General features: G+C 41.7%; 1 protein-coding gene across 2 annotated transcripts in view; it reads left to right on the plus strand.

Moving 5' to 3' along the window:
* Positions 1-1,647: 1,647 nt before the first annotated feature.
* The window catches only part of cpne5a (copine Va), a 217,765-nt gene continuing 204,342 nt past the window's right edge, over positions 1,648-15,070 (plus strand). For both annotated transcript variants that reach the window (XM_061987293.2, XM_061987300.2), the window contains exon 1: positions 1,648-1,953. In XM_061987293.2, coding sequence (XP_061843277.1) covers positions 1,844-1,953 — 110 coding nt within the window. In that variant the 5' untranslated portion in view covers positions 1,648-1,843. The remainder of the gene's footprint in view (positions 1,954-15,070) is intronic.

The raw sequence follows: 15,070 nt of genomic DNA on the forward strand, positions 1-15,070 counted from the left end.
GTGGTGTGCTGATCAAAGGTGAGTTTATTGTCCAAGGTTACGCCCAGGTATTTAAAAGTGTCAACTGTTTGTGTGTTTATGATGATGGGGTGCTGAGGTGAGAGGGGGTTGAACCATATTTCTTCTGTTTTATTGACAATGATTTCCAGATAACTGGCTGTGCATGACTCTGTGAAATGTTTGACTGTGTTATGATAGTCCAGGATGGATTGACTGTTGGAGAGGAGTGCAAGAATGGCTGTGTCGTCTGAGTATTTTAAGTATGTTGTGGTGTTGTGGTGTTGTGAGATGCTACGGCAGTCATTGGTGTAGAGTGTGTACAGGAAAGGGCTCAACACACATCCCTGTGGGACCTCGGTGTTGATGGTAAGCGTGTTTGAGCCCACCCTTATTGCTTGCTGTCGGTCGGTGAGGAAGTTGAGGTGGGTGAGGTGGATCAGCTGAGGGGGGATGTTGAGATGGTGTAGTTTCCGGATCAGTAGATGCTTCTGTAGGGATTGAAGGCGGAGTTGAAGTCCACAAAGAGAATCCTGGCAAAGTTGCCTGGAGGAGGAGAAGCAGCAGGCAGGCCACAGCATCTTCTGTGTTTTTGGGATCTTTAGAAGACCCTGGCCTGAAGACCAGAGGCTGCGCCCTGAGGAGTAGGGGCATAGCAAATCAGTGGTGTACTGAGGGGTCGCACCATGCAACGCACGGAATGTCAGGACTAAAATCTTAAACTCAATGCGGAATTTAACTGGAAGCCAATGAAGACTGGATAGAACGGAGGTGATATGGGCTGTTCAACACTAGAGTGCTGCCATGGAGATGATCTTTGACTAGCTTTTTTGCAGAAGGTCATTAAAAACAGCAGAACACTTCTGTATACTCTGCCAAAATAAATAGACCAAAAGAAAACAATTACTGTAGAGGGCATTGGCTCTTTGGAGAATACATAATAAGATTAATAGTTTGACTTACTGAAAATGTGGCCCCTAAAACAATTTAGTTGAATATCCCCGGTCTATGGTGTGGGCACACAATCATATAAGTGCCCATGTGGGCAGTATTCATTTCCATATGTCACCAATGGAAGCTCCCCGTGCAAATGCACTTAAATGCTGTACTTTGAATAGTGTAAAAAAAAAAAAGCACACACACTTGCAGTTCATTGGAAAATCCTTGCAGGGAAATGTGCGCCAATCCCTGCATCACTCAAGGCAATTATAACCCAAATGTCAATCTTCATCTTCACACCACAGCGTGCAAACTCTCGCTACAACTTCTGGTCTCTTCTCAAAGCTGCAAAGCAAGACATTAATGAGCCAGAAAAGGGAGACAAGAACGTCACTCTTCATAATAAGAAGGAATTCCGCACCAAACTGAGTCCGAGGAGCTGTCCAAGTGCTGAAATAACGATTAGAGAGTATATGCTCAACACAAAATATTCTACTTTTTTATTCATACCCATTCCCCACCTAAAGCTTGTTTATTCTCTTTTAACGCCCGTTTGATGCCCGGTAAACATCCGTGCAGCGGATCAATAGCTTGCAGGAGAATGCACGTTTTGAACGAGAGGAGGAGGAGGAGGAGGAGGAGGAGGAGGGTGGAGTTCACAAGCTCGCACTCCACCGGCGAACCTCCGCGTCAAAGCGCGCATTCCTCGTCTGCCAGGCGGTCTGGGAGGCTGATGTGAGCCCGCCCTCCGGTCCATCCTGCAGCCTCGCCGCACTCCCACTAAACTTTCCGTCTGCTTTCCACGTCCGTGGAGGTTTGACCGGACTCCTCCGCGCCATTCGCTCTGTAGGTTACCCAGGGTGCAACGCTCGACCTCGGGGGAGCCTTGGCAGGGTCTCCCGGCAACATGGAGGGCGACGTGATGGACAAGGTGGAGGCCACGGCGACGGTGTGCGACTTCGACCCCATCAGTGGGAGCATACCGGCCACCAAGGTGGAGATCACCGTCTCTTGCAGGTGGGTGGATTTTGCGTGCGCACCTTTTTAACGTTCAAATAACTCTTCATCAAATTTGAACTTTATCATAAAATTCTGCATTTTCTAACATTTGATATTTTTGAAAAATGTAAATAAATAAAATACATAAAAAAATGCAATAGGAAGTATTCACTTTCCTTAAAAAAAAAAAAAAAAAAAAAAAAAAACCTGTGATGAGGTGGTGACTTGTCCAGGGTGTACCCCGCCTACCGCCCGAATGCAGCTGAGATAGGCTCCAGCATCCCCCGCGACCCCAAAAGGGACAAGCGGTAGAAAATGGATGGAAAAACAAAAGACAGTGATGAATAGAATAAAATATTGGTCTAAAAAAGTGCCATTTTGCACTTTTGAACTTTTCTCCTTTGTTTGTCAGGTGGACATCAGTGAATGTTCTTGTATGCTTCGTGTGTGTGTGTGTGTGTGTGTGTGTGTGTGTGTTGCTTGATGCCAGTACACCACCTAACCCTTTCCAGGGAGCCCTTTGTCCAAGTGCTCCACAAGCATCATCAGTTAGTTCAAAACACAACATTTTACAATCTAGGCTCTATTATACACCCCCCAAAAATACAAAGTCCTGCCCAAGCATTCATGCTTTAGGGTGGGGCAGGGCTGCATGTCTCTGCTGCAACATGCACTGGTTTTCTTCTCCACCCTTAAAGGTGAACCCGTATGTGCAGCTGGCACACATTTACACGCTGCTTCATGGGAACACTTTGTGTGCACTCGGTGCCTACAACACAATGTTATGTACGCTTGAATTATTCATGGGTTCATAATTGATGAGTTCTATCTCATGTATAGGCTGCACGCAAAAGAGCATCATAGTTTGGAAAGGAAGGAGAGTGTCCATCCTCTCCGTGAACCAATTTCTGTGTGCTTATCTCTTTTCGGGTATATTTCTTAACCTTGTCAGATGGGAACCAGGCCTGTGTGTGTTTGCCGAAGTAGCAGCTGGACTCGAGTGCAACCCTCTTGATGCACATGATTGTTTTTTATCCTTCAGCCCCTCATACTTAAAATGGCATGCATCAGTGTTGATACCTTGAGGCTCTGTTGGTCTACAGCTCCCTTGTTTGTCATTAATGTCTCTCCAGACAAAGACTTGCTTCTGGCCACACTTTTATAGAGAAGGAAAATTATTTCTGCTCTCAGAGAGCCGAGAGAGGTTTGGCTGCTGTTTGAGACACATTTCCACTGCCCTCTGAAGCACTGCAACACACTTAAAAGTTGCACACACTGTTTGGAATACACATACATCAATGCTTGCAGCCACTCACCCCTCAGTTATTACTACAGATGTACATTTGGTGCATCGAACGGAGACAAAAAGGAGCAAGTGGGTGTTGTGTGGCTGAGGCGCTCCACAATGCTGTGTAATTGATTTAGTCAGCCTGAAAACTCTGAGATTGCAGAGCACTTGGAATTGAATTGCAGCGTTCAGCCCTGCAGGCGTTCCTATATTATCTGCCAATATTGTTGAAAGACCCTTGAAAAAAGTGAATGGAGGGAGGCAGACAAGTCCTCATCAAAACCAAAGTGCGCATCGCTGTGAAGGCACGCTACCAAAGTGTTGATTGATTTTTGCTCACAGGTCAGTCAGTGATCCGAGCACCAACTGCTTTTTAGGTAGTGAGGGCTTTGTTCCAAATCAGTATGACTCTTCACACCGTTGCACTTACTGTCCGATCTTCTCCACGGTCATGTGTTAATATTTAAGCTATGCTAATAAATATTTCATACATTTTCTATACAGTTTGCCACATCATGCTTTAATCGAGACAATAGTTCTAAATTTAAACCTCTTAGGGGCTGATTTAGGAAAGGTTTGCGTGTATTAAAACAGGTGCAAACCTGTTAGCACACGCAAAGAAAATGTGCCAAGTGGATTGTGTTTGATAAGTGAGTGGAATACGGTGTGCAATCCATTTTGGGTCTGTTTTCATTAGTATGCAAACTATATGCTATAATCATCAAAACGCTCTACTGGGAAGAGAAAATACAAAAATAGATATTGAGCATGCGCAATGTGATTTATTAAAACTTATTTGCAAGCGCTATTTTGCGTTTTATTTAGCACCTGTGAGAAGGACGTGCAAACTGATAGTTCCATACACAGCTGCAGGATCAGTGCTCACACTGCACAGACAGACGATAGACAGAGAATCCTCCGTCCCTAATGAACTGAAATCAATTGGTGTTTGCAGCACCAACCCCAAAACAGCACACTTTTACCATTTACAATGCCTATCAAAAAGAAAAACTAACTCTCCGATAATAAATATTACAAAAACAATACAATGGAATGTAGTACAGACAACTACAGTAGTTTTATAAAATAATGTAATAATAATGTACAGTATTTGCCTTGGAGAGTGGACTTCTACGGTATATCCTTCCAGTTGCTTCTCCTTCAAACACACCATCAGCAGCTTTTCCATATTTTCATGGTTACATGTCCACCGTTTAGGTATAATTTTAACATTCTTGGCTGACGTTAGATCAGGGGTGTCAAACTCATTTTAGCTCAGGGGCCACATGGAGAAAAGTCTATTCCCAAGTGGGCCGGACTGATAAAATCATGGCATGATAACTTAAAAATAAAGACAACTTCAGATTGTTTTCTTTGTTTTACTTTGGCAAAATGTAGAAGAAGCACTTTCTGAAAATGTACAAATCACAAATAATCCTCTTGACAAAAAGCTCCAAGTTAGTTGATAATTCTGAGAGAAAAAATGGTGCAGTTTCAAAAACACCATGAAGAACACAATGAACTTAGACTTTGTCTCAGGGTTATCTACAAAGCAATCAAATATTAAGTCGCAGCCGAACTGGGATTGAACAAAAATAAATATTAAATAGATGTATACTCCTGGTTGAGTTACTACACTCTCCGTCCACTTTTCTTTTCTTTGACAGAAACATTTTGGGTCAATAAGCAGAAAACCTAAATTGGCAGGTTTTACGTTTCATTTGGGTTGAGGGGAAGGAACCGCAGCCACACTTTACTGTGTACCTCTTGCTTGGCCCCGGTACAAACTGTTTGCTTGCCTAACAGAATTGCCATTGCAATATCCAGTGGACACATTTAGAACTGCAGTTTCTTTTTTTATACTGAGCAAATTCATCTCTTAAAGGCCTACTGAAACCCACTACTACTGACCACGCAGTCTGATGTTTTATATATCAATGATGAAATCTTAACAATGCAACACATGCCAATACGGCCGGGTTAGCTTACTAGAGTGCAATTTTAAATTTCGCGCAAAATATCCTGCTGAAAACGTCTCGGTATGATGACGTCAGCGCGTGATGTCACGGATTGTAGCGGACATTTTGGGACAGCATGGTGGCCAGCTATTAAGTCGTCTGTTTTCATCGCAAAATTACACAGTATTCTGGACATCTGTGTTGGTGAATCTTTTGCAATTTGTTCAATGAACAATGGAGACAGCAAAGAAGAAAGCTGTAGGTGGGAAGCGGTGTATTGCGGCCGACTGCAGCAACACAAACACAGCCGGTGTTTCATTGTTTACATTCCCGGAAGATGACAGTCAAGCTTTACCATTGGCCTGTGGAGAACTGGGACAACAGAGACTCTTACCAGGAGGACTTTGAGTTGGATGCGCAGACACGGTACCGTGAGTACGCATGCAGCTGCGGCTTCCAAACATTTGATCGCTTGCCCGTACGTGCGTGCCGCTATGTGCATGTCACGTACGTAACTTTGGGGACTTTGGGGAAATATATGTGCTGTATGAACTTTGGGGAGGTGAACGGTACTTTGGGCTGTGGGATTGAGTGTGTTGTGCAGGTGTTTGAGTTGTATTGGCGGGTTATATGGACGGGAGGGGGGAGGTGTTTGTTATGCAGTATTAATTTGTGGCATATTAAATATAAGCCTGGTTGTGTTGTGACTAATAGAGTATATATATGTCTTGTGTTTATTTACTGTTTTAGTCATTCCCAGCTGAATATCAGGTCCCACCCGCCTCTCACAGCATCTTCCCTATCTGAATCGCTCCCACTGCCCTCTAGTCCAGTGGTCCCCAACCACCGGGCCGCGGACCGGTACCTGGCCGCACAAGAAAAAAAAAAGAAATTATTAAATCAACATAAAAACACAATATATACACTATATATCAATGCATATAATACAGTCTGCAGGGATACAGTCCGTAAGCACACATGATTGTATTTCTTTATTAAAAAAAACATTTAAAAAAAAAAATCACCCCCCCCCCCCCCGGTCCGCGGGACAAATTTTCAAGCGTTGACCGGTCCACAGCTCCAAAAAGGTTGGGGACCACTGCTCTAGTCCTTCACTCTCACTTTCCTCATCCACAAATCTTTCATCCTCGCTCAAATTAATGGGGAAATTGTTGCTTTCTCGGTTCGAATTGCTCTCGCTGCTGGTGGCCATGATTGTAAACAATGTGCAGATGTGAGGATCTCCACAACCTGTGACGTCACGCTACTTGTCTGCTACTTCCGGTAGAGGCAAGGCTTTTTTATCAGTGACCAAAAGTTGTGAACTTTATCGTCGATGTTCTCTACTAAATCCTTTCAGCAAAAATATGGCAATATCGCGAAATGATCAAGTATGACACATAAAATTAACCTGCTATCCCCGTTTAAATAAGAAAATCGCATTTCAGTAGGCCTTTAAACCTGCTGTACGTTTGACACCCCTGCTTTACATGAATTCTGCTTCAGTATGCTGCAGACTAGCAGTGATCCTCTCAAATTGCTTTGCCAAGTTGGCTACACGTCATGTTTTTGATGATTTCTGTCTTTATTTCAATGAACCATTCACTTCTTATTCTCAGCACTGTCTTTAAGGCTGACTTTCTTTCTTTCCATGGTTGGGAAACTAAGTTTTATGTTGATCTCTAGCTTAAGCTAATGTTAGTGAGTAAGACCATATCATTTCTGTGACATTTGCTACTCAAACTAGTGACGTGGATGCTGTAACTCCATTTTTTGCATGCAACTTAAAGCAAAACAATTAGCCCAAAAACACTCTTAAGTTGAGGTACCACTGTAAAGTGATTTCAAATTAAGAACTTTTAGCCAACGACATGGTTTATTTTTTTATTTCCCTTTCAGGTTTAATGTTAAGTTATGATTTATTTTTTTGCCATCGCAGAAGCAGTTAGTGATGTCATGTGCCTATAACGCAGCCTCCTACCTGACAGCTTCAACATCCATCAGTGCCAGTTATCCAGGAAATAAATGGTGCTTCATGTCATTCTCAGTCGTTACGTTGGACCTCGTCGTAACCATTCAATCGCATTGATGGATTGATGAGAGCAACGCAGCAGCGAATCAATACATTCCATAGCTGCGGGGGTATCTAACATAGTCTGGCCACTCGCCTCCCAAGGCAGTCATTACCTTGGACATGTGACCATGCGCAGGGGGAGAGTCCTACATCTCCGATTGCAGGGGTCACGCAGAAAAAAAGAAGAAGAAAAATGCACGCTGTACTTCCTGATCTGAGCTCTTGGCGAGGCTGTAATTGCAGCTGTGCAGGGAGGCCAAATGAAATCATCAGCACAATTAGCGTGTGCTGCCGCCACTCCATCAGTCAAAAACAATCCCCCGTGTGAGGCGCTTTGGATTCAAGCCGGGTGACCGACTTCATGCTTATTCACACTTGCTGCTGCTGTTGTACTTCTACTTAGTGGCCTAGTGGTTGGAGTGTCCGCCCTGAGATCGGTAGGTTGTGAGTTCAAACCCCGGCCGAGTCATACCAAAGACTATAAAAAATGGGACCCATTACCTCCCTGCTTGGCACTCAGCATCAAGGGTTGGAATTGGGGGTTAAATCACTAAAAATTATTCCTGGGCGCGGCCACCGCTGCTGCTCACTACTCCCCTCACCTCCCAGGGGGTGATCAAGGGTGATGGGTCAAGGGTGATGGGTCAAATGCAGAGAATAATTTCGCCACACCTCGTGTGTGTGTGACAATCATTGGTACTTTAACTTTAACTTTAACTTTCCCGTAACTTCTTTAACCTTGTGACCTGCCTCAAACAGCCTTCATGTTTTGCCTTGGCAGAAGGCAAATTCAGCTTGAGCTACTTTGTATTGGGCATGTATACATATTAATAAGTGAGACAGTCATTTTAATTTGCATTTTTTTTAAATAAATTTACTGTACTGTTTTCACATGCTGCCCAGACTGACTTGCAGGTAAAATACCAGGATGTGTTTTGGGCCAAGTATTTGTTGTTCTTTTCCTTGAATGTAAGTGCGCTCAGATCAATGCAGTCTCACAGGTCGATGAAGCGCGTGATTATGCATGAACCCATGACACAGTGAAAATGAGTTTGGATCTCAGAGCGTTTTTGTTGACTTTTGCTGGTGTCACTGTTATAAACGTTCACCCTATCGGGGATGCAGCACAGCAGCGGTGGATCCCATGGTAACAGTTGTGGCTCCATTTTGGCGCCTTGATGACAAGAAGGCATCTGAATGTGTTGATAGGAATGACAGGGACAGCCAAGAGTAGAAACAAGGCGATCCCTGCTGGCTCAGAGGTATCAAGCTGCTTTTGTCACTATTTTCAGAGCGTCCCCAAGGGTCAGGAGAGCATGTTTTCTGTTTTTTAAGGATATTTGACCCAACATCCTGCTGGTTTAGGGAATGTGAAATGACTGACATGTTTTGTAGTGTCGCACAGTTTCTTTCTGATGGTGACTGTTTTCTTTGCAAGCTGAATCAAACCTCTCATCGTAAGCACTTTTGCAGACAGTACTAACTGTTCTGGTGACTTTTCTATTTTCCAACAGTTTGGTAGATTCGAGTCAAACAATAACAGAAATTATGTTTTTTGTTTGTCTAGATACAAATCTGAAGTGTGTGTGGGGGTCTTTACAATTCCAAGAATGCCTGATAAGGGCAAACACATACAGTTGTTGGGGAAACAACTGTATGTTGGGGAAACTGAGGGCATTGCAAACTCCTTCAAGATAGCAAAAATAATGAACCAATCAGGATTCATAGATGTGACGTAGCGCCGAAGCGACTGTTTGATTCAAACAAGAATGGCGGCATGCAGCGAGGAGTCGTGTGATGACATTGATTTTGCTATTGCAACTGTTTTGCGACATCGATCGTCTACTGACATTGCTGCTTTGTTTCAGTAAAAGTTCTCTAACTTTTCGCCCTGTTATTATCCAATATGTCGGCTGTTCTGTTTTGGATTTCCCAGCTTCGCTCTCATCAGCGTCACGGGTTGATTTCCATGTGAGTGGTTGAAGTAGCACGTCATTCAAGATAATGGACAAGTGGTTTATCCAATTACATACAATGATATTTTTACCAGGCCCCGCCTTCTGAAATACTTTCCTATTGAGAAGTCCCAGATCCTTGTGTGGAGCTCAGTGAACTACAAGGATCTGGCGAGAGTCAGGTTATGAAACTGTGTGTAACGACTTGGTCGCATCGTGGTGCGTGGTTGTTTTCCCAGGAATGCAGACGGCTTCGGACACAGCGTGCAGGTAGGAAAATGATTTATTAAGAATGAAATTATACGAGAACAAACAAAAACATGCTCATAGCACTATAGACAAAAACAAAGGGGCTAGCGTGGGAGCTAGCAAGAAAATAGCCTAGCGTGTAAACTAGCAGGAATAGAAAAAGTCGTCAACTGTTGCATCAAGCAAATTAGGAAGCCAGACCGAGTGAGGCCAGCGCATAGACTAAATAGCCCTCTGATTAGCGCCCGGGCAACAGGTGCGCGTCCCGGACGCTAACCAGAGGCAGGTGAATGTAATCTGCTGTCATGGCAACTGAAACAAACAAACTCAAGGTGCTGAAAACACACGTGACTAGAAAACGTAAACAAACTATGATCCGGGCAGCGGATCATAACACTGTGGCTTTTAAGAAAAATACATTTTTATTGTCACTTCTGTTGTTTAAAATGCTGATTTGCATTCAACCCATTCTTCTGAAGAGCAGTGGGCAGCCATCGTGGAGTGTTTACCGATGTTGGCATTGTGTGCGGTGTCTCCTGCCCAAGGACATAACAGCGGAAACTGGGATCGATAAAGCAGGACTTGAACCGGGAACCCTCTGGCTACTGGACAACCAGCTCTGCGTATTGCATGTTGTGTATGTTTGGGGGACAAAGAAGAGAATGGATGATAGTACAATGTTGATGACACCAGTACACCACAGTTCACGGAAACGATAGGCTTTGTAAGCTTAGTCTTCTGAAGGTATTAAAACTGGACTTTGAAACTTGGAAAATGACTACGTGAGGAATCAAAAGATTCAAGTGGGACATCCATTCCATCCATTTTTTCTACCGCTTAATCCCTTCGGGGTCGCGGGGGGCACTGGAGCCTATCTCAGCTGTATTCGGGCGGAAGGCGGTGTACACCCTGGACAAGTCGCCACCTCATCGCAGGGCCAACACAGATAGACAGACAACATTCACACTTACATTCACACACTAGGGTCAATTTAGTGTTGCCAACAACCTATCCCCAGGTGCATGTCTTTGGAGGTGGGAGGAAGCCGGAGTACCCGGAGGGAACCCACGCAGTCACGGGGAGAACATGCAAACTCCACACAGAAAGGATTGAACCCAGGACTGCTCAGGACATTCGTATTGTGAGGCAGACGCACTAACCCCTCTTTCACCGTGCTGCCCAAGTGGGACATATTAAACACAATTACTCCTCCTCCCCCCAAAAGAAGATTGCAATCAGTTGAAAAAATGTTGACCGTACACTTACTTGCAATAGGTTGATCAGCACATGTTTGTTGTTACCATAGTGATATTTTATCACCTTCCTAATGAGTTATGTTTTTTTTTTGTGTGACTAGCCTGTAGAAGTTTAATCTTGCTTTAGTTGTAGGATTCATGTTATGGTCTAAAGTTGTGCGCAGTACATTTAACCCAAACACCGTTCAACATTGGTTGCCAGTTGGATCCCTTCTTATTGACAGAACTCTCCATCTTTATCTCGATGGAAATTGATTTCAGCTGCTTATTTCTGAGACCTTGTTTTTTGGTCATTACCCAGAGCTCTATAGGTTAAGGTCAGAACCTATATTGACCGGAGAAATGAGGGCTTTTCCTTTTTGGCTCAGCTCCCTCTTCACATACAGCAACTGTAGAAGCCACATTGATAAGTCCATCGATTTCACACTCCTTCCTTTCCTCACTCAAGAACAAGCCCCTGATATACCTAAACTCCTCCGGCTGAATTTAGAGGGGGCAGAGTCTCATCCTGGCAGTTACACGGCCCAGCCCACACACAAGGCCATAGCTCAATGAAGCCATAAGGATCATCTGTAAAAAGCAAAGATTAGATACTGTAAGAACATCAAATTGGACACGCTTTATGCCTTGGCTTGCATCTGGAAATTCTGTCCATAGAAATAATGAAGAGAACCAATGACAAAGGGCATAGTCCAACATTGACAGAGAACTTGTATGACTTATTACCAGCAATGTAAAAGAAGCTTCTACTCTGACCCTCCGTGAACTAAATTGTTTCCTAGTATCCAAACCTACTACTAGTACTCCTGCAGCACCTTTTACAGACAACTACAGTCTACACAATTTCTATAGCACACAAAGCACACATTGACTGCAAACTCCCAACGACCTTTCAATATCTTTGTGAGAGTATAAAGCTAGTTCAGTGGGCCGCAACTAGGATTGAAACCATATTGTATGCTCCAGTAACATAAATAGACTTTCCCAAGGACTACCCTATAGTCAGGGCCGCCTTAATCCAACGAGGGGCCCCGGCGTTTAGGACTCTTGGTGGCCCCCTTCCCCAAGCTTCAATAAATAGCCCCCCCAAATAATCTTAATAATGTATGTCTTTTGTCCCCACAATTTTCCTTTCCGTCTTCAACTTTTTTTCTTTATTCTATCCCATTTCTATTTGTTTTTATTTTGTTCATTAAAGGTAAACAAATAAAACAATATTTAAAAAAAAAAAAAATCAATTGTGAATGAAAAAGAGCAGATATGATATTACTTTTGTTGTTGAACTTAAAGTTTTCTTAAGGCAATGTTTAATACAAACAAACATGAAAACAAACATGAAAACAATAATATACTCCAAATCATATATTTTTATCATCATGATTTTTTTGTATTTTTAAATACAGAAATAAATTGAACATTTTTTGTTTCACTATCAAGTTTGTTCCATAATCTAACAGCTCTGATTGAAATGCTTCTTTCCATTGTCACTGTTCTAAATCTCAATTTATTAAAGATCTCATTTCCTTTTAAATTATAATTACCTTCTATTTTAACAAATCTGTTTTAAAGCTTTGGTAGAATTTTTGTATGTGCTTGATGATTTTAAGATATAATACTCTACTAATTAATTACATTTCGGTAAGTTTAACTGTTTGAATATTGGGTTTGTGGGTTCTCTATATGCATTTCCAGTAATGATTCTTATGGCTCTCTTAAGCAAAAGGAAGATTGTTACATATGGAACAATCAGTGAGTTATACAAAATATACAATGTTTTTGATATTGCAATTATTTCACCTTGTGTAAAAGAGCAATATTTTAAGATATTTTAACCTTTGTCTAATTTATATGTGATTTCCATGACACATTTTCATCAATCATAACACCAAAAAACTTGATCTCTTCTGTTCTATGAATCTCAACTCCTTCTACATATGAGGCATTCACACTTTTCTTACTACTACAAAAAAAATCATAAATTTAGTTTTACCAATATTCAAGAATAATCTATTAACATCAAAACACATTTTAAAGGGGTCGTATCATGTTTTTTTTTCTACTTGTACATCTAAAACACTTCCTTGTGGTCTATATAACATGTGATGGTGGTTCTTTGTTGAAAATTGTGCATAGATTTTGTTTTACATACCTATTTTCAAGCCACTTTTTGCTCCCCTTTAAAACGGTTTGTTTTGAGGAATGGGGGAGTTCGATGCAAAGGAACCTCGCCATCTCGGCAGAAATGTTTTGTAGTTTTTTTTTTTAGCTTTCTTGCTTTTATTGTGCCCTATGGACATCGGTGACCGCCACCATCCATCTGTTTTGAGTGACTGTCACCACAACACAACATCCCAGATGATATTGCGAGATCAGCGGCTCACCTTGGTTTGTTGCCGGCACTGAGGAGACAAGGCGGGCAGACGTAGAGGTTGGAACTATAGTCTGGCTAAGGTTAAACTTTTACCAAGCCTGTAACTTTCTAAGGCTAGACCCTGGACGTATATATGTGTATATATTGGCAATAAAAAGCTTTTCTATTTTATATTATGTAAATAACTCTGCTGCACAGCAGCTTTGAGTTGCAAACAATGGAGGCTCAAGGCTATAAACTAAACTACGAGCGAGGTGCAACATCGCAAACTTAATAACGGATTATATAATTTACTGCTCCATTGCCGAACACAGTAGGCACTGATCCAATTAAAAGTAGTTTTTAGGATAATAATTATTTCGGTGACGCTATTGTCTTACATTAGAAGGCTAAGCTAGCTACACAACAACTCAAGTTAACAATGCTAACGTATCATTCACACATTTCTAAGCTACTGTTATTACTTACCATTTTATTGTCTCCTCCATTGCCATAAATAGTAGTCACCAAGCCGGACATTACAAGTAGTTTAATGGAACATCCATCTTTATACTGATGCAGGTTTCTGAAGCAGGACTCTTTGAAGTGCTTTGCACACACAAAGAGAGACTTCTTCCGAGTTGAAAGTTTATTGCCACAAATAATATAAGTTAAAAGTAAGGCACTTTCTTGCTTCAGATGAGGCTGAATGTTTGTGTAGAGACTTGTGCTGGTTAAAACAACCAACAGCATTTTCGGTCTTCATGTTGTACCATTGGCATTGTGTCGTTTGGACTACAAATGCGCAAACATTAAATAAAATGGTGGACTCACACAAAGATATTTTGGTAAGTCTTTACATACAATATATAGAGATATCGGCAGACGTCACAGGACTGACACATTCTAAACGGACTGTTTGGAGGAAGTAGAAAGGAAGGCAAGATTGTTTTATAAATCTCTATGCAATTCTTCCATGGTTTGATTTCACATTTTCAGGACTTATGCAGATCCTAAAGGCACATAAGAAGGTACCATCAAGGTATAAAAGTTGGTTTTGTATTATAGGTCCCCTTTCATTTTGATAAATTCATGTTCAACCACCTCTAACACATCTGTAATATTTTGTCCTGAATCAAATAGGATTGTGTCGTCCGCATATAAAATACACTAGGGGACCGCGTGGCGCAGTTGGGAGAGTGGCCGTGCCAGCAACCTGAGGGTTCAATCCCCACCTTCTACCAACCTTATCACGTCCGTTGTGTCCTTGAGCAAGACACTTCACCCTTGCTCCTGATGGGTCGTGGTTAGCGCCTTGCATGGCAGCTCCCGCCATCAGTGTGTGAATGTGTGTGTGAATGGGTGAATGTGGAAATAGTGTCAAAGCGCTTTGAGTACCTTGAAGGTAAAAAAGTGCTATACAAGTATAACCCATTTACCATTTACTTAAGCAGTCTGGAAAGTATAGCAATGTCATTGACATACATTAGAAACAGTATAGGCCCCAAAGACCGGTCATTGTGGCACTCCACAACTGATATTATGTAAGGCAGATTTCCTATTGTTAACTTCCACAAACGGTTTTCTGTCTTTCAGATAACTTTTGATCCTACTCATGAGCCACTCCTCTTATTCATAATAATAATATTTGAAACTTTTACACTTTATCAAGAACAAATACTATGCATATTATCTATTATTGTTTCTGCCATTATATTATCAAGTTTAACAAATTATTATTATTAAAATCATTTACTATACAATTTTTGTCGTAAACTTTTTTATTGTCTTTGTTGAAATAGTTTGGCATTTTTAGTGGTGCTTTTCCTTTTTGTAGAACCTTGTTAATTATGCCCCATTTACCTGTATTGTCTCTATTTTTGTAAAACGACTAACTATAGTATTCACTCCTATGTCTTTTCATAGTCCACATACATTTATTTTTATATTTTCTATACCGCTCTTCTGAATATGTTATTCTTAATTCCAAAACATTCTATACAAT

This window comes from Nerophis lumbriciformis, linkage group LG01 (assembly GCF_033978685.3).
Source record: "Nerophis lumbriciformis linkage group LG01, RoL_Nlum_v2.1, whole genome shotgun sequence".
Classification (NCBI taxonomy): domain Eukaryota; kingdom Metazoa; phylum Chordata; class Actinopteri; order Syngnathiformes; family Syngnathidae; genus Nerophis; species Nerophis lumbriciformis.